Source organism: Amborella trichopoda, chromosome 13 (genome assembly GCF_054954075.1).
Source record: "Amborella trichopoda isolate Santa Cruz 75 chromosome 13, AtrichopodaSantaCruz75HAP2 v2.0, whole genome shotgun sequence".
NCBI classification, from domain to species: Eukaryota; Viridiplantae; Streptophyta; class Magnoliopsida; order Amborellales; family Amborellaceae; genus Amborella; species Amborella trichopoda.
In genome coordinates, this window is record NC_142348.1 from 45,287,866 (window position 1) to 45,308,870 (window position 21,005).

Here is a 21,005-nt window from a genome sequence, read left to right on the forward strand (position 1 = left end):
ACATATTATCTGGACTGTCCATTTTCAAGATTTTTAAGTATTTTATGGATCTGCTTGATCAACATAATTAATGATACTTTAAATTTCATAATTAGGGGCAACAATATATTTTCATATCATCACAAAGCATTGCGGCACAAAAACTGCATTTTCGGCATGGTCTTGAGGTGCACCTTACTTGAATAGTATAAGGTTGTCAACTTGTACAAACCTCACCCTTTATGGAAAGGGGAAATGATTAAGGACCCGTTGAAAAGGCGAAAAACTTATATCTAATCTTGAAAGGAGGGCGAAATCTATATTTCTCCACCGTTTTCTTTTATCTTAAAAAATAAACACAGAGAGAGATGGCTTTGAATGTTGATGAAGAAGTGGAGAGGCTCAAAGAAGAGATCAAGCGATTGGGTCAACCCCAAAACGATGGCTCTTACAAGGTATCAACCCCATTTCTCTTTTCTTCTCTCTGCTCTTTCTTTTAATGGGAAAGTTTTCCTTTTTCTTTCCTTTTTTTCCAAGAACAAAATGCAGTGTTAAAGGGGATTTAAAGGTTCTTGATATCAATCTTTGTCTGTTTGCTCTCATCTGATCGCTGCAACCATTGTTACGAATTGGCTCAAAAGTAAATTTCTCTCTCTTGTTTGAGTAAAATTACTGTCGTAATATTTTTTACTATTATATCTGCATTTTATCATTTATTTTATATGATTCATAATGTGGGTTACGTGTGATTTCTCATGATGCTTCTGTTGATTGTATTCACTGGTGCAAGAACGTCCATTGAAGTTCTGTACATGTTTGCATTTTATTTTATTGATAAAACCATTTTTGCTGGTTGTTTTTTCTTTTGCAGTAAAAGGAATTTCATTTATCAAAAACGAATTTATCTAATTCTTTTCCCACTATACAAAAAAGGAAGATCCATTTCTCAATTTCAGATTTGAGTGATCCAAGGGTTGTGACGCTTTCCACTCTCAAGTAATTTGGATCGATTGCAATTATAATGGCTGGATACTTAGAAAACACTACTTTTTATTCAAATTAAAGAATTGAAAATGATCGTGATTGGATATGTACTATCAAGCTTCTCTATATATGCAAGAAAACATTTCAGCAATCATTCAAATTAAAATGCCATTAATTCATGGGGGCCTCGAAATTTTAATTTTGATTTCTAGGTAAATTTCAACTACCTCATTATCCAACCAAAGCTTGGAGTGAGCCATTATAATATATGCTAAGTTTCCCCCTTGCTCCTTAATTACCCAAGTTACTGAATAACGGGGTAGTTGATAACATACTTACAACCATCCAATTTAAAATTTGACAGACAAGATTTGATTGTGACATCCTTGTACTAAAAGTAAATGGTCTCCTTATATACTTTTCCTATATATATATATATATATATATATATATATTCCTTTTTAAACAAAAATTGCTGATTAATATTTACATGGCTATGCCTCTGTTCAGTGTGCCTCACTGGACACATTATTACCCTGTTTATGAGTCATTTATAGCTTCATGTTTGTTGCAGTCAATGCTGGCATCTCGCAATTGTCAATTGAGTCCAAGATGAAATAAATGATAATTTCAGATGGAGATTGTCCGTGCTAAGAATAGTTATCTTTATTTGCTTGTAATTCACCAAGAATTTTTTCCAATCAAATAACTTTGTCAAAAGCTCCTAGAATATATTTTCAATGGTTGGAGATGTCTTGAATTCCTTCTTCCCCAAGGCTCAATAACACAGTGCATGATATAAGATATCCATGCCATCTTCTCAAAGTTCCAATGGCTCTCAATATGACATAAATTACAGTAAAGATGTGAAGTGAAAGGATGGAGATCTGAAAATATGACGAGCATAACTTTCATTGTTAGACATGGAAAGAGAGGGAATTCTACAATCAGCACTTCTGATCTCTGTCAAAGTACCACTCTTAAATGTCTTGTTCACTCACCCCTTTACTCAATCAACTATCATTCAATTTGGCTTGATTCTTTTTCTCTCTTCCTGTTTTTTGTACTTCGATAAGTCTTGCATGAGCTTCTATGCAGGCCACCTATTTTATAGTATATGCACAAGTCCAATGGATCCACAGTACTCTTATCTAACCGCAACCATTTTGGTTTGATTCCTTGCTCCATAAGTGTGCAGGTGAGACGCCCGAAGTCCTCCCCAAATAGATACCCATTTCAATTTACTTTCCACAACTTTGATGTTCACTCAGGTGTTTCAAACTTTTAGGGATCTTCCAACTGATCTCCTTCATTGCTTGCCCTGAGTTCCTGGTTTTGATTGAAAAAAGGAACTTTGAGGAAGCTTCCCCAAAATTCCTTTTTACATAAGCATTATCTATCCTTATCATATGCAGAAACATATTGACTGCATGACTTAGTTGTGGTTAAATGCTTTTCTGTCCAAATGATTTATCCTGCATGCAGGTTCTGAACGCCCTTAGGTCTAGGCGCTCCAGAGTTTAATGATCACACACGTGCTCATCCAAAATGAAATGAAGCAAATATACCCATCTGCTTTATTCGAAAGAAAGGTCATCAAAGTCAGATTTGTATGCCTTAGGTTTGGAATCAATTGATGAAATGTGGAACTGAATGAGATACACTGGTTTCCATCCCAACTTGTTGTGAGCCTTTTATAGGGTTTCATGTGACTCTTTCCTTGATTCCCATACATTCATCAGATTTTATCCATTCCCACTCCTCGATAACACTGAGATCATTGTTTGTTGACATCGCTCTCCCATTTGTAATGAGGAAGATTTCACTTGGTTATTTTCATTGACTCATAAAAGTTATTTATGGTTTATCCATTTTAGATCCTTGATGACATGAGGTTAAGGTTCTTTGAAATTATTTAAGCCATCATGCAACTAGGAAGAGCCGTGTGTTTTATTGTCAGAAACTTCCTCCCTAGAAAGGATAGGCATTGAGGCTTTTATTTGAATTTGATAAGGAAACCCTGTCTTAAAATAAAATGGAATCATGCAACTTTTGTGTTGTAACACTACAAAGCATTCTTGCTAACTTATGCTTAACCTTTTAATTATTCAGTTAATGCCTTTAATTGTGAGTTGTGATTCTGCTGGTTCATCTTTCTCTGTAGTGTCTACTAGAAAACCTAGTCTATTGTTTGGAAGAATTAAAGTCTCCTACCACTTTTTGCAGACTTATTTTTAAAAAAACCTCCTATGCTTTACCTCTTTAGGCTTTTATTGCCCTAGCAATGCAAAACCCCATAAGGCATAGCCATATTACATATCATCATCATCGTCAAAGCCTTTTCCCAACTAATGGACATGGGCTAGCTATATCACATATGCAATACATAGTATGGTATCAATTTTCATCACCAGTTTATCAGTCTCAGTATTAAAAACTCGATTTCCACAAGGCTCGATGTCTCTTATATAAAATATTTACAGGGACCTATATGACATCTTTAAACAAGCTTCATTGACTTGCTCACCATTGGGTCTTAGTATTTGACTTCTCTTACTTGGGTCAAGGAATTTCATTATTAGTCTGGCTTCATTTCATTTCCTATGGATCAGATCAGCTGGAGGGGGCTGCTAATAAGAAATGGCACCAAGTTCTTGACCATCAATCTCAAATAGGTATTGGAAACTAAAGTAGTTCTTCATGATTCTTTGATTTCACCAGACTTCCTTACTTATTGTTTACTCGGAGGCTATGGGACACTGTAGTTCCTGTCTAAATTGCCCGTACTTGCTTCTCAATTGATTAGCGGTGTATGTGTATTCATGCAAACTTTGACACTGAAACGTATTTGAAGCTTCAGTTAGGATTTGTATTGGTTGAGTCACATAACGGATTAGCAGCGGCGCTCGAATGTGCACATGTGAAGCATGTGTATATGTCATGCACATATCAAAACCGAAAGTTTTTGCTCATTCTTCGTGGTAGCTAATTTTATTCGATTTTCATGTTTCAAAGGTGAAATTTGGCGTCCTCTTCAACGATGATAGGTGTGCAAATATCTTTGAGGCCCTTGTTGGTACACTCAGAGCAGCCAAGAGGAGGAAGATACTAACATACGAAGGCGAACTACTACTGCAAGGTGTGCATGACAATGTTGAAATACTGCTTTACAAAGCCCCAAACCCGCCACCGCCGCAAGTTGCTACGACTGCATAGAATGGCTCGCTTGCCCCTCTCTCTGCCTCTTATCTATCGTGTGAGTTATCTGTGTGGCTTGCTGCGATTCCCTCTATTTATGGCAGCATGTAGGGAATCATCTGATGTTTGATGAAAATACTTTTTCATGACTTCTTCAATTGATACTCAAATGGTTTGCCTACACAAGCTCATGGGCATGTCTGATTCTCTCAAATCTTCCTTTCACTCTCTCACACACACGCTTGCACTCTCTTCATGTACATTTAAGAAAAGAAAATAATATTCATGAACATCTTTCTCATGTATCAACACCAGATGGTCATGCAACAGAGAAAAAGTAGAACTGAAAATTTTGTTTCATTCTTCTTATTCTATTTGATTCATTCTCCATAACTCCAAGAACTCTGAGCTGCCTTCAAACTAAGTATTCGTTTAACATAAACTTGTGAAAATTGCTACCACACGTCATGTTATAATTTTATAATTTCCATCGAACACAGATATTGTCGACTGCTGACCCCTGCTCCAAAAGAAAAGGAAAAAAATAAAAATTAAAAACGCATTTCGCAAATCACAACCGTAAGATAATCTGCACAAGGACTCCAAGTGCTCTGAGGCCGTTTGAATAGAGCAGCATAATATCGGACAAGCATTGATATTATGGTGAGGCGGGTCCGCTTAGAATGTAGGCCTGAAGAAGGCTCTGGGCTGCCTGGGTCTGATCTGGGGTCCCTGATATGATCACCGTCCCCTGAGTTGTTCCTGGCCGTGGATCATACACTGTTACCTTGGCCCCCGAGATCTGATAATACATACCACAATATGAGAGAGAGATGAGAATGTGCACAATACAAGAAATCGATCTCCAGAGTCACAGTGGGGATCCTCGCGATCACGTATCAACAGTTTTGACATTGGAATAGTAAGGATAAAGGCTCTAACCCTACGGCAAAAGTGTTCCTTGCGATTTCTCTTGTGGTTTTTTACCCTTTGGGAGGGTATACAATAGGAGGATTGAAACATAAGGCGTGTATGGCCTAACATGGTTTTGGAAACCACATCTTCCGGACACTAGCACTTCCCTGTTTGGTAATAGGAAGTGCTTTGTGAAAAATAGATATCAAAGTATCTACTTAAAGTTATTTTTAACGTCAAAAAGTGGATAGTACAGGTTCTATAGGAGATCATAGAACCCACGATATCCATTTTCTTGAAAGATGCGGCCTCTAAAATCACGTCTTCCAATACACACTATGGTTTATAAATCATGTAAAATTTTTGGAAGACACGGATTCAAAACTGCATCTTCTAAGGAATTAATAGGGCAAATTTCATTGATTCAAAAAGCGGACCGCCCAACGCTGCTGAGGCAGTCCGAGGCAATCCGAAAAGCCTAGGCTTAAGCGGCCAATTTGTATGATCAATCCCTGGGCGGCCGCCTAACGCCCAACCCAGAGGCGGAAAAAAAATTCGTGAAGGCATTTTACGTCATTTTTTTTTTTTTTAAACCAAAAAATTAGGGTTTTAGGTTTATTTGAAACCTAAACCATGTTTGAGCCAAATTTAAAGAGATAAAACCACCAAAAAAAACTAGATTGCAATGATTTTTTTTAGATCGAAGGGTTACTCAAAGTTAACCAAAATTGATCAAAACATCATCTATTTACTTTTAAAAGTTTTGCAAAGTTATTAGGAGGTGTTTTAGAAGATTTTGAGTATTTAGAAACATCTTTGAAGTGGAAGTTTGAAGATTGAGCAATCAAACTCAAAGTAGATGATTTTTTTTATTGCTTTAATAATTTGCATTATTTTTAAGATGTCTTCTTCGGATCTTATAGGAATGGTGATCCCGATTGGAAATATGGCTATAACCTAAATCCTAATAATAAAAATTGCATGCAATTTTTGTGAAAAGGATACAAAAAGGAGCATAAATCAGTTCAAGAAACATCTCGCCGGTATCAGGGGGGGATGTTGCCCCATGTAAAAAAACTCCTGATGTTGTTCAAGAGGAAATAAAGAATTTTATGAACTTGGTGAAAATGAAAAAAGATGAGAGTTTTGCCTCTATAGCAGAGATTAGATCTGGGGCTCGAGTCAATTTTGATGATGATGATAGTGATGAGGAAAGGATTGGGGAGGGATGTCAAGAGGTTGAGCAATCCATTATTAAAGGAGAGGGGAAGGGAGTTGTAATTGCTTCTGGTTCTAGTTCTAAGAGTAAGAAGCCTCAGGTTAGAGGCCCTATGGATAATTTCTTACCTTGATCTGACCCTGAGATTGTAGGAGAGAAAACAAAAAAGTAAACCACTATAGAAAATAGAATCAAAAAGGAAGAGAGAGATAGATTGGCTATATGGTTTTATGAGGTGGCCATTCCATTTAATACTGCTCATTTGAGCAACTTTTATGTTACAGTAGAGGCAATTGGCCAATTTGGCCCTGGGATGAAACCCTCCACCCCATATGAGCTTTCAGAGCCTTATTTAAAAAAGGCAATGAGTGCCACAAAGTAAGTTGTAGAACTTAAGAAAGATGCATGGGCTCAGTATGGGGTTTCTCTTATGAGTTATGACTGATGCTTGGAGTGATATGAAGAGAAGAAGTCAAATGAATTTGCTTGTGAATTGTCCAGTAGGGACTCTTTTTTTTGACGTCTATTGATGCCTCTGATCATATTCATGATGCCTATTATATATTTCAAGTAATAGAGAAGAAAATTAAGGAGGTTGGAGAGCATCTTGTTGTACAGGTTGTCACAGATAATGCTGCATCTAATTTGTTGCGCATAGCTTATCTTCGAATCTTTTGGACACCATGTACAGCACATTGTATAGACCTCATGCTTGAGGCTCTTGGCGCTTTAACTGAGATATCACGTGCAGTGAAGAAGGCCAAATATGTTACGAATTTCATTTATAGCCACCATATCACCCTCAACATGATGCGTACCTTTAAAAAGAAGAAAGAGATTGTGAGGCCTTGGGTCACGAGACTTGCAACCCAGTATTTATGCCTAAATAGCATACATTCGAGGATAATGTAGTTGAGACAGATGTTTACCTCAGATGAGTGGAGAGCATGCAAGTGGTCTAAAGCTCAGGTTGGGAAGAAGGTGACAGATATTATACTTTCTAAGGCTTTATGGTGAGGGTTGAAGAGTGCTCTTAAGGTACTTTTTCCTATTATCAAAGTCTTTCGCATGATTGATAGTGACAATCCTTCTATGGGCTACATATATGATGCTATGGAGAAATGCAAAAGCGAGAGCCCAAATTTTCAATGATACTTCAGGGACATCAGCTGAGGTTTAATTTTGGTCCTTTGCCTCATCGCCATTGGACCAACTTTAATTAGTTCACTTTCATTTTATTTTGTTAGGTTCATACAAAGAAAAGAAACATGCTTGAATCAAAAAAGCTCAATGGCCTTGCCTATGTCAAATACAATCGATTCTTAAAGGACAAATTTGCTAAGAGAGATAATAGAGACCCCATCAGATCAAAAAATATAGACAATGCTATGGAGTGGTTAGTTGATGATGATGAGGTCGAGGGACATGAACGATTGACATGGGACATGGTCATGGATGTTTCAGGGACATTAGTTGACCCTCCTAAGGCCACTAGAGCTTCTACACAAAGAACAAAGGTAGAGGAAGAAGAGGCATGTTCACAAGAGACGGAGGAAGAAGAGTCGCAATATGTCGAGAAGGGTGATGACTCCGTCGACTCCAATGAATATGATGCCAATGCAGCTGACCCAAGATTTTCTGATGATGAATGAATGTTGATTGTTGAATAATTATTAAACTTTGTTACTTTGAAGTTTGAACTTTGATTGAAGTATTGTGTATTGAACATTTGAACTATTAAAGATTTTTTTGAGTTTTCAAGTATTACTTTCATAGTTTTATAATTTGGTTGGTTGGAATATTTTAAGTTTTAATTGGATATGGATTATGGAGTATGAACCGACTTATGGATTATGCTTATACTTATGGAATGTGTGCTAAATGTTATAGTATAATTTGAATATAATTGATAATCTGATACTCAAATAATTGCATAATCCTGGGCCGCCCAGGTTCTAGGCACCGCCTAGGCACTAGGTGGCATGGATCCCCCAATCCGCCTAGGACCTACCTAACGCTTTTTGAAACACTTGTAACCATGGAACCTACAACATACATCTTCAACATTAAAAATAATATAAGTGGATACTACAATATCCACTTTTCACAATATCCACTTTTTACATAGCACTTCACATTGCCAAAACCACGTCTTCCAAAATCGAAACGCGCCATAAGTATTGTCATACCAAAAACTTTACCAATCAAGCCCACCTTTTAGCAAGTCCACTGCATAATAGTGCCATAAAACACGAATGTTTTGAAATTTGGTAAAAATGATATATAAGTACAAAATATTTTCAAACTTCCTTGAATGAAATATATATATATATATATATATATATATATATATATATATATAGTGAATTTGCATAGGTCTCCTTACATAACATTTTGGAAGCTTTATAAAAATTTCTAAAAAACTTTACATGTGTTGACGTGGTAGTTAGATCACATTGCCGGTGCTACCTTTGACTCCTCTATAACATAGGTTTTCGATGAGTCAAAAGTATACTTTTGGAATCTAGGGAGGCCTAATTCAATCCAATACAAGGTCAAGTTGTTCTTTTTTATTTTGGTAGCGAATTACATAATGAAAATGGGAAAAATCCAATTACAATAATAATAATAATAATAACAATAATAATAATAATAATAATAAATCTACATCATGATCAACCAAGCCCAACCAAGGCCTTGTTCTGAGGCAGCTTTCTAAAAGATGGATTGGTGGGGTGGATTGCTAACACTGATTTGAGGCAGTGCAAACCAGAAAAAGTATAAAAGGATACCATAAATAATGTAGAGATTGATAACAACTAGAAAAAGGATAAAAGGATACCATAAATAATGTAGAGATTGATAACAATTATTTTAGGTAGCCTAGTATTGCGGCAGATGTTTGCCTAGTACTGTGGCTGATGATGGTTCATGTCAAACCTCCCGCTTCTTTTTCTGTTTATATAAGTTTAAAAAAAAAAGAGGTCAAGGGTCAAAGTGCTTGTGAGAGGGTTCGAAACCCCAACTATGGTGTCCTCATGCTAGCCAACTAAGCATGGAAAGAAACATAATATTTTACCACCTATTCCTAACAAATCTCGATCTTGATCAACAATTAATGATCCAGATCGATGATTGTAAAAGAAAAGGTAAAGAGCAAAAGCTCTTGGGAGTGGGATTCGAACCCCCCAACATAATGCAAACGAAGCGCTTGCACTGGCCAAATAAGCTGTTCCAGCTTAGTTGGCATTGAGAGACATAGTGTTTTACATTTTTAAGAACCACCAATTCCGACAAGGTTCGCACAATGTCCAACAAATCCCAATTCAAATTAGCAATTCCTGATCCGGATCAGTTAATCCATTTTGAATCAAACTACTTTGCTCACATATCAATGTTTGGGATTTTTACCTCAGGAATAGGTTATATATGAGAACGGGGTTGAGGTCGTGATGGTAATACCACATGTGCCCCAGCTAAAGTCTAGGCTTCCATTCTCACCTAACACATTAAAAAACCACTAACGATTTGAAAAAACGGGTAGGGGCTCGTCATCCCCATTGAATTACCCAAAAAAAAAAAAGGTTATATACAAATGTAGAGGGTGTTCCTTCTTCCAGTTCCATCATTGTCAGTAAACAAACTAGGGTTTGTTATTGTCTTAATTGCAAATTGCTACTCAGCAAATGAAAACACCAGAGCAAATTACTACCAAACACACAAAAAAGCAAGCTATGAACTAATACTCAGTAGAAAAATAAAAAAAACATTGCGGACTATTTTGACCCTATGGCAAACATATCTACATAACAGAAAATAAATTACCTGTTTGATTCGGTTAAGATTGGTCCTGTTCTCTCCATAAACAGAACCAAGTAAATGTTCTGGAACTGCAATCTCGATCGTTGTATTTGTCACTATTGCCGACTTGGTTCCGCTGCACAAGGTAGCACAAAGTACCATTACATACAACGGCTTGCCAAGTAACAAAGTATCAATGAAATACTTCTCTATAGAATAATTACAACGGCTTGCCAAATAACAAAGTATGCTAAGTCATGGGTTCTATTGTTGTATTTGTCACTATTGCCGACTTGGTTACGCTGCACAAAGTACCATTACATATCTTCAATGAAATACTTCTCGATAGAATAATTACAATGGCTTGCCAAATAATAAAGTATGTTAAGTGATGGGTTCTATAAGAAAACAATTGCAAATGACCTCTATATCTATCTCTCTTGGTTATCTTTGCAAGTTACCTCTCAATCTCTCTACAAGATTATACAACAAACAATATTATACAACTATAACGCGTCCAAATCCAACAAATCAGTCCTCTCAGCTAACTCAAGATTAGGGAATAGTATACCATAATCCAATGAAAAATGTCAGTAAGGTATCCAGTAATCCAAACTCATGCATCCATTCCCAATAATGCCAGAGTGGGGATAAATCAATCATAGCTGTGGCCAATTATGATTGATTTTCACAATCAATCAGGAATAAATGGGGAATTTTCCCTTGGAGTACTGTATGCCATACTCCATTCCATCACGGTAAAATTGCTTGCAGGATATCTCATAAAAACAAGACCTGACCCCCTAACTCTGATGTAATTACTCAATAAATTGCATGATGGATGGAATTTGTTAAGCCAACTGCCAAAGCCAACAGCCACAATTGAAACTGTGTATAACAGAAAACATAATCAGCGGTTATATTTGCTCCAAATATAAGCAAAACACCAGCCTTAAATTTCTAACAAAACAAACCGTAATCTAGAAATGCTAAATTCATTTTCTAATGGAAACTTATCTGCCGATTGGATCCAAACTGTAGTAGGAGACAGAAGCAATGGGCTTCACAAGACATGCTAGTCCAAAAACTTAAATTAACATACACTAGGTTTTGATAAATCATAACCCTATTCGGAACTGCAAAATAGTGGAGTCATCCTTCTTATTGACCCATTTAGAGAAAGAGGATAAGGGAAAACGTAAAAGAGGAAGTATACATTTTCTTTAGATAAATACAAAGGATGCATGGTGGAGACAGTTATCAAGGCTTTTTTTCGATTGACAACAAATTTCAGGGCATGAATGACATCAGCAAACTGCATGACTATCATTATTTCACCGACAAATCTCTGTAATAAACATAGAGCAAAGATGGTTGGTTACCTTCCTAAGCCACCTTTGAGGGTTGTCAAGCCATTCCCAACATCTGGAATGGCTTTTGGGTTTCCATCCCCCTCCACAGCCTGTAAGCACACTTGGAATTAAAACAGAATCATAGAACCTGATGTTCACTGTCCAGAGATACATATGCAAGGCAACGTCACGATTATTCAATTTAGCAAAGAAATCAATAGATAGAAGCAAAAAGCAAATAATCCCAGAAGGAAGAGAGAGGTCTTGGGACGCTCTATTGATAGGAGCAAGACATTTTCAAAATCAAATTACATCCATATGAAAACAAGTTAATAGCATATTGGCCACTGAACAAAGTGAAGTACAAAACAATTGAATATAGAAAGCAACCATTCACTGGGGATCATCCAATCCTATGAAACAAATGATGGTGATAGAGGTGGGACCCATGATTGTGGTCATGTCCTGTTCTGATAGATCCCATGCTCTCTCCATCACAATCCATTGCTTCATTGGATGCTGATGAACCCATTGGATTATGGATTTCCCTAGTCGACTGGACACTACATAGTTTTTCTCAACTAAGAGAAAGTATAGAACACCTTAGAAATCATTAGTCTTGGAATAAGAACGGCCATTAGATGCTCCGAAAGATAGAATCCGCAGGTAAGCAGAAAGCCAAGTAAGTGGATATCAAGAAGGATACACGAGTGAAACAACAACCACCCACCAACAAACCAGTTGCTTGCATTGATTACTTTCAAAATATTTCGCAATGACCATCATTGTTTCACATTGGATGGCAATAATTCCAATGGATTATGATTTCATTGTGTCCATTGGACTATCTACCAGTGTTTCAAAAAGCGCTAGGCAGCCCCCAGGCGGCCATGGAGGTCCAGGCCGTCCAGCGCCTAGGCGGGCGCGCCCAGAACCTGGGTGGCTCAGTTGAAATAAAATAAAATAAAAAAATAAAAAAAATAAAAAAAAACAAAACCTAAGACCATAATCCCAGTATTTTGATAATCCATAATCCATATTTTTCATACAATGCTAAAACAGTAAAACCATACAAGCACACATTGATAGTCAGATACATTGTAGACTCTACTCACAAAAGTTAAATAGTAGAACTAGAAACTAAAAATCAGAAAAAAAATACAAAAAATACAAAAATTCAAAAAATATACAGACACAATAGTCAACACTCAACACTCAACACTAAGAGTCTTCAGCCATCATCATCATCAGAAATAAAGAAAGAATAGGGTCAACTTCATCATATGCATCAGAATCGAGACCATCATCATCAGAGTCATCTCCCTCTTCAATATAACACTGGTCTTCCTTTGTTTCTTCTGAATCTGCCTCTTCCTCCTCATCTTCTACCTCCCTCTTACTAGTATGTGCAGATGAGGCCCTAGAAGTCTTGGCTGCTCTACCATTTTCTATCTTTTTGTGCTTTCCTGAACTCAAATATTATATAATTTCCTCCCTAGTAGCTTCAGGAACATTTTTACATGGGGCAACATCCCCCTCAAGACCGGCAAGGTGTTTTTTAAACCGATAAATGCCCCAATTAATATTATTTCCACAATAATTACATTTAATAGGATTTTTGTCATTCGGATTAGGGTTATAACCATACTTCCAAACCGGATCACCACTTCTAGAAGAACCTAGAGAAGATATTCATGTAGAACAAGACTCATTCTTATCATTTTCTGGTTGTTTTAAATTCAGAAGTTGTCTAATCTCATCCCGAATAGCTTTAGAAACCTTTTTACAAGAAGCAACATTCCCTTTAATACCAGGAAGGTGTTTCTTGAATCGGTTAATACCCTCATTGGTATCTTTTTCATAAGAATTACACCTTATATAATTTTTATCGTTTGGTTTTGGGTTATAACCATACTTCCAACCCGAATCACTTCTTCTAGAAGTAGCAGAAATATATCTATTCAAATGACAAGGATTTTATTCCTGTTTTTGTTTTACAAAACTCATATATTGCTTAATCTCATCTTTGATAGCTTCAGAAATATTTTTACAAAGGGCAACATCCCCCTTAATACCAACAATATGCTTCTTAAACCGGTTTATTCTCCCTTTCATATCTTTTTTACAAAAATTGTATCTAATACATTTCTTGTCATTTGGATTCGAGTTATATCCATATTTCCAACTCGAATCTCCAATTTGACTAGATCCTGAAAAAGACATCTCAAAATAAAACAAACAATCTAAAAAATAAATTTTTGCACACCTCTAAGATGTTTTTTGGTGCTAAAATAATAAAAAACAACCTTCAATAGGATTATAAATCTCCAAAACTAAATCAAATCTACCTTGGTGATGTTTGGATCCATTTTCTGTAACTTTGAGAAGTACTTCGATCCAATAAAAGTCACAAACTGAGGTTTCTTTCTCTCTAAAATGGGTTCTTGTGGGTTTAGGTTTGAAATGAACTTAAAACCCATCCTTTAAACCCGTTATATTTCAAAAAAAATCAATACAACTTAAAAATAAATAAAAATTTCCGCCCCTGCGCGGGCGGGGCACAAACGTTGGGCGCCCGCCTAGGCGGGTTCCGTACCACCTAGGCGATGCGCCCAGGCCTTCCGGATCGCCTAGGTGCTGGGCGATGCTCCCAGGCCATTCAGACAGCCTAGGCGCTGAGTGGTCCGCTTTTTGAATCACTGCTATCTACATTATCTCTTAATAAGGAAATGGCATAGAGCACCCTAACGCTAAACATCAGTAGTCTTGGGAGCATAAAGGTCACTCTCCATGCCTCAAAGATGGAATCAGAACCTAACCAGAAAGCCAGAGCCAAACTGCCTTAAAAGTGGATAACAATAAGGATACATGAAAGAATAGCAATCACCATTCATAAACCAGTTTCTTGAGTTGATTCAAACCAATCCATTTTGATTTAAAAAATAAAAAAACAAAAACATTACCAGGGATGGCCATAACGTCAGTGAAGCATGGCGATCACAGCCATGGGACAATCCAAGACGATCACTAGTCTGAAGATACAACCGGTCAATACTGTGAGACAGCGAAGAAGAATGATCTAGATCATGGGAGAAGCCAATTGGAGGGTACATTGAAGAAGAGTCAGGGTCACGATTTTTGTCATATGAAGAAATCTCTGGAGCAGCCATTGATGAGGGAGTTCCAGCTCCAAAAATATAGTCTCGTAGCCTTGTCGTCACATGAAACAAACCAATACGAATCTGGAATTCTTCGCCAGAAATCTGCACAGCCCCCACTGTTCCTCATCATTATCAGAGTCTAGCAGCCAGCACAATTATGCTGATTGGAGACTTGAAATCCTAGTGTTGGGTTATTCCCATAAAGAGTTTTCTATAATATTTGGGCCTCTAAGAAACAAGAGATACAAATATACCTACGCTTCTCCATTAGAGAAAATGGAAGTTTTCAAATATGATAGAAAAACCAACTATAAAGGGAAAAACCCCTCTATTTTGATTTTTAGTTGTATTGTGTGAAGGGACGGTAACACCTTTGACCATCAAAGATCAAAGAAAATGATAACTTTGAGCATCTTTGAATGAACATTAATTTAGAAAATTAGAAAAAATTAGTGCTATTTTCTGCAACTTATAGGATAATTTGGATTGTTGACAAAGAATTAGGGCCACAACTGTCCAGTAACACAAAACAAAGGAATCCTAACATTCAGATTCACTTTAGGCCAATAGAATTTCTCTAAAAGGTAAATGCGCATGTTTACAAACATGACAGATCTATGAGCATGTATGCATTACTGACAAAGGACATAGATGCAAATGCACCTGAACAACTTCATCATCCTCTGAAGCGCATTTTGGCACCTGATCCTTCGAGAAAATCATAATAGTTGCACCAGTTGCCCTCCTCATGTCTGCAATTAGTGTGCCTCCCTTACCCAGCAAGCAACCTATTTGAGTTGCTGGTACCAGAAGCCGGGCTGGCATGCATGCATCCCGTGCATTGGCACCTTTACCCATACCTACCTCTACTACCCTAGAATGAACACGAATCACAGCATTTTGTGCTGGAGAGATTCGTGACTCTGGGTTCTGCAGATAAAAGCAGAAGAATTCACTGGATGAGAAAGAAAAAAGGAGAGAAATTACTCATCAGAAAAGAAAAAGAGAAATGCTAATTTACACATCATAAAACAAATGGAAGCAATGCTCGACGGCCATTAAAAATAAAAGTTAAGTATAGCATAACCTAATAAACCATAAAAATGTAATCCACTAGATTTATCACCATCTAATGAATTGATGGATAGCGATGGATAGAGTAAGGAACTCACGCTAACAGGACATAATCCTGATCGTGGGTCCCACTTTCTCCCCATTTACTATCCATCAATTTATCAGGTGGTGATGAGCTCAGTATATAATGAGTGTAACACTGTCCATTGAATTCAGTACACTTACCCCATAAATTCTTCATCAAAAAAAAAAAAGAGAATAATAGAAATAGGATGATAGGACAAGAGGAAACTCACAAGGAAAACAATACAGAGTCAAGTAAAAAAATAAAACACAAAAGTTAAGGATTACATTTTGCCTCACAAACCTCCATTGCGGATATGGTAACTACACACTCGTCTGATTCTGGCATATGCTGAGCAAAATTTATCGCTGCACCAGTCTCATTCTGCATTGCTTTAACAATGGTCCCTCCTCTCCCTATTACTCCTCCTCGTCGATCATTCGAACATAACAACCTAAACACAAGCTCCTGTTCTGGCTTCCTTTGACCCATGGAGGCAACACCATCCTTCACTGATGAAAGAAGTCCTCCCACAAAATAATCAGCAGGCCCCTCAGTGGACGAACCTGAAGAAGGTGATCCCTTTGCATGTGGTGGGCCCCACTGAGAAAATGACTCTCCATGCCCATTAGAAAATGACGGACGAAAGGTTGACCCGACAGACCCACTTGCTTCAAACCGTGCTTTGTCTGATTGTGCACTTTCTTGGAGGCAGGTGGAAACAGAGAGAAGGGCTTTCTTCACAGCTGATAGGTCTCCCATAATCTGTCGCCAAGTTGATGATATTTGTTGAATGAATGCATAATTACCAATTTGCACTTTGGAGAATTTTGCAGTGAAATAATTGCTTGATAGAATTTTCAAATTTTGGTTTCCCCTAAGAAGACTTTGGAAAAATTGCAAAAGGAAGAAAATTAAAAAAAGAAAACTTTAACATGACATTTTTTTAAATAAAGAATAGCAGAGAACTCAATGACTTAATGATAAACTAAGCAATAAGACAATTGCATTATCTATAAATACAATTAAAACATGATATGAAGCACATTCGTAGCCATACAATTGCAACCTATATCACATGCACAGCCGCCAGAAAATTCTTGCAATAGTGGTTCAGTAAGTTATTAAAAAAAATAAAATTCATGCCTCAAAGTTTCACGAACACCACATTTTGGAAGGACATGTGAACTTCATATTCTATAGGATCTGTGTCAATGTATAATTCGATGTGTTCTTCGGACAGCAAAGCACGGTTGTGACACCAGTTTCTAGCTTGCTCACAGAGCATTGACTTCGTCGATGACTATGTTGCCTAAGCACATTACAGGTGTACAAGTGTATGAGGTATCAAAATTTAACATGCTATGGAAGACTTCACATAAACACAGAAGGAAGCACAAATACACAGGCACATAATCAGACACAGACAAACACACGTGTGTATGTAAATACATTTTCATCCTATGATTTCTATCTTTAATGATTCTTTAGAAAGCTCGATTTTCTTATAAAATCTATAGCTTCCTTTGCCATCAGAAGAGAGGATGAACACCAATCCGCACAAATTCACTAAACAGGAAAAACAACCAAATAAATTTTAACTGAAAAAGCTGAGTTCGTCAACCCCATAAACCAAATCCAGGCAGTCTTTCAGTCTTGGGTAAAGTTTGGCTCAGGGTACTTCTCCACCCATTCTTATTGAAATTGATTAATTCTTTCATAATTGGAGATTTTTTATTGTTCAATTATACGAATCATGCATCAGGAAGGGAACCCCTTACAAACCAAGCCCAGGCCAATGAAATTTTGGGGACTACAGACCCCTCGACCAACTCAATGAAAGCTCTCATCAACCATCAACACCAATAACTTTTCCATGTCATCTAGATGATTTGACCAATATGCCTCCATTAGAAGACACATGAAATCATTCACCAAGATTCCTCTGACCTCTTTTTTTTGTTTTTTTTGGAAGGTTGTTAATGCTTTCCTCTCTGGTTCCTAAAATTCTTATAACCAAAAAGATACAAAACACAACATTAACCATACTGGGGCAAATTAATCCAAGATGTCCTTCAATATTCCGGTCGATAGGACAGTAATCCATTATAACTCTGTCCCTACAGTTAACAGAAGTTCGCATGGGATCACCTGAAAATATGACCACTCAACAGTAAAATATTACCCACATTTATACAGTTTGTGACAACATATCATAGTTCAGTTGCTGAATAATTGGTTCGGTTTGCCAGTCATGAATGGAACCCTTGATCTCATGTTGTGGCTCTGCCACCCAACTCCTTATATCAAAAAGAAAATTACAACAAACCCAACACCACACTTTGTTAATGAGAGAATTACAGAAGAAATGATGCGCATTAGGACAAACAGACAATAACATAACAGTAGAAAAATGGTATTCTTAATAAGAACATGAAGAATAAGTTTATATCTCCAATTTACATATAAGAACAATCTTATGTAAATAAACATGAGGAAAAACTAGTCCGGGCATTCAATGGCACAAGAACAATAATTAAAACTCAAGACTATCAAATAGAAAGAAGACCATTCACAAACCCAAAAGAAAACACGGAAATGAAACAAATGAATGGAAAAACAAAAAATGAATGATCCCATATGGAATTTTCAAATAAATAAATCAAAATATGGAATAAAAGAAACAAAACAAAAGAGAAGGAACCCTCGTCTCAGCTTCACAAAAAGGAAAATTTGGTTTCAAATAGTTTGGAAAAACGAAAGCACAGTTTCACTCTCAACTTCAACAAAAGGCAGGCAACAGAACAAAAACAAATTCTTTGATTGATCCATAGCACGATTCATAGAAAACTCGGGGAGTTACCTGTATCAGCTCATCTGAAGCAGACACACAAGGTGGGGCCTGGTCATGAGTCAAAACCCTAATTTTCGCTCCACTCTCCTTTCGAATTCCCTTAACAACTCGTCCACCCTTCCCCATAACACTTCCCACATGGACCTGAGGGACCAAAAGCCTGCAAATTACAGGACCACCACCTTGGCCCCCTTCATTCTCAGCGGTAACAATTCTCTCAAAAACTAGGGTCAGGGCTTCTTGAGCAGAAGAAGGACCACTATGATCCCTCCTATCAGAGGCCAGAATGCGAACCACTCTTTCTTGGCATCCATGAATGGGCTCTAGGATTTGAATCTTCGCCCCACTTTGCTTTTGCAATTGTCGGACTATTGAGCCCGATTTCCCTATAACGGCGCCTGTTTTAGTTACAGGGCATAGAATCCGAAAGCATGTAGAGCCAGGTGGGGTGGCCACAGGAGGAGGAGAAGCTCTGACATTTGGGGGGATTGTTCCATTTGTTTCAGTAGATAAATGGTGGAATACGCGCTTCTCTGGTGTTGCAACAACGGGACCTTCCATTCTCCCTCTCTCTCTAGATAAATTCCATCCCTCTCTCTCTCAATGAAAACCCATCTACCTTGTTTACTTCTCCTCGATTGTTATCCGGAGAAACCATTACATCTCGTTTACTTTTGTATCTCTTGACCTCTCTCTCTTACTCTCCCATAAAAGCTCTTCTGGTTTTTTCTTTGCCATTTGGTTCTCTCTCTCACAGAAGACTTGCAGAAAACCCTAGCTTCCTTCTTTTTTCATCTGAACAGAAACGAAAACCTTACTGATGCTGCTGTTTCACTCTTAATCGGTGGGAAATGCTTTCTTCTTCTCCTGCTTCTCCAAAGGAAACCCTAACTCTCTCTCTTGCCTTCCTCCATAGAAACCCTCTCTCTCTCTCTAAAATCAGGAGAAAACTCTGGCTTGCTTCGCTCGTGAACCTTAAAAGGTGCCTGGGTCTGCTTTTTCCCATTGTTCGGAAATGGACCACTGTCAAATAAAATTGGCTGCGGTTTGTATAGAGCCGAGGCTCTAAACAATCGAAGGAAAGCACACCTTCAACTAGTTTTTTATTTTGACATTGTTTTCAATCAAATAACCTTACTCGTATTACATAGAATGATCTTTTATAAATTTTTAAATGCGGTAGTCATTATATTAATATATTTATTGTAAAGGTTATTTCGGTTATAAAAATATCAAAATTGAGAAAAAAAATAAGGTTATTTTGGTTATAAGATATCCAATTGAGAAAAAAAAAATAGTGCGGATGGGGTTTATGAAAGTTGATGGGTTTTTTTTTCAATTAAATAAAAATTAAAATATATTTTTGATAATTTTTCAAATATAATTTTTAACTTAAGTTATAAAATTTAAAGCTTCAAAATAATATAGATCGAACAAATATATGAAAACTTAAAAATCTTGAAAACTGACGGTCGAAAAATACGTTAGAAGATGCACTATTTCCAAAATTTAAAATCCATTTTTTTCTCATGTTCATGCATTTTGAGGTTGAGATAATCAATTTGAAGATATTTGAGCATCAACAACCTCTTTTAGTGAAATTTTTTATGTGTGCTCTAATTCGATTATTTAGAGCCTCGCATTTATATAAACTTTTTTCATAACTATTTGATATTTGAGATTGTATACTAAGAAACTACTTATTAAAAGGTCACTGTCGACTATTGGATATGAAATCTATTAGATGAAATTGTATCACAACATTCAAGAAATTTTGTTTTGGTCTTTATATCCAAATAATGACACACCCTCAACCACCCGATCCCAAATCCAACAATCAATGATAATTATGACATCTTTGCATCAAAAGTAAACGGTCATTGTATAGATTTCTTTAATATTATATATATATATATATATGTATTGAATTAACTTTAATATACTTATCAAAAAACACATAATTGATTGAGAACAGTAATAAGGATTGTATATTATATTACTAGTTATTTTTGGTACAAGGCGGTCACAATCAATTTAGTCATTGGATGTGATATTTGAAGGACTGAGATGTGTCAAGTGTGTCAAAAATTCAAAAAGTTTTATTCTGGATATCGTGCCTAGTCAATTAAACATCCCCTTCGCATCGAACAGGTCAATAATGGTTAAGATCTCATTGTACCAAAAGTAAATAAAAAAAAGTTTATATACGATTGCAACCTTAAAATGTAGAATAAAAGATGCACCTCAAAAACCCATTATAAATGTTGTTTGGATGTTGGAAAACCCTCTAATTGATCATTCCAATATTGAAATGTATGAATATGAAAAGAAAAAAAGATTTTGAATCCAGGAAATAGTGTATCTTGCAACATATTATCGAGACCATTTATTTTCAAGATTTTCA

At 36.7% G+C, this 21,005-nt stretch overlaps 2 protein-coding genes across 17 annotated transcripts; one reads left to right on the top strand and one right to left on the bottom strand.

Moving 5' to 3' along the window:
* Positions 1-333: 333 nt before the first annotated feature.
* On the top strand, positions 334-4,344 carry LOC18442618 (costars family protein). Its single transcript, XM_006852833.4, has 2 exons — positions 334-434; positions 3,979-4,344. Exons 1-2 carry the CDS (start codon positions 348-350, stop codon positions 4,177-4,179), a joined length of 288 nt encoding a protein of 95 aa, XP_006852895.2. The 5' UTR covers positions 334-347; the 3' UTR covers positions 4,180-4,344.
* Positions 4,345-4,501: 157 nt separating this feature from the next.
* Positions 4,502-19,554, bottom strand: LOC18442619 (KH domain-containing protein HEN4). 16 transcript variants are annotated; one of them, XR_016047574.1, is made up of 7 exons: positions 18,611-19,554; positions 16,051-16,512; positions 15,273-15,539; positions 14,412-14,725; positions 11,479-11,558; positions 10,121-10,232; positions 4,502-4,963 (listed from the first exon to the last, which is right to left on the bottom strand). XR_016047574.1 is itself a non-coding variant. In XM_006852834.4 (7 exons), exons 1-7 carry the CDS (start codon positions 19,160-19,162, stop codon positions 4,820-4,822), a joined length of 1,917 nt encoding a protein of 638 aa, XP_006852896.2. In that variant the 5' UTR covers positions 19,163-19,554; the 3' UTR covers positions 4,502-4,819. The 16 variants fall into 16 exon arrangements, 8 of the variants coding, with proteins under 8 accessions (XP_006852896.2, XP_088711987.1, XP_020528047.2 ...); XR_016047580.1 differs by having other exon boundaries at positions 14,412-14,711; positions 15,273-15,564; XR_016047581.1 differs by having other exon boundaries at positions 15,273-15,564.
* Between the last annotated feature and the right edge of the window lie 1,451 nt (positions 19,555-21,005).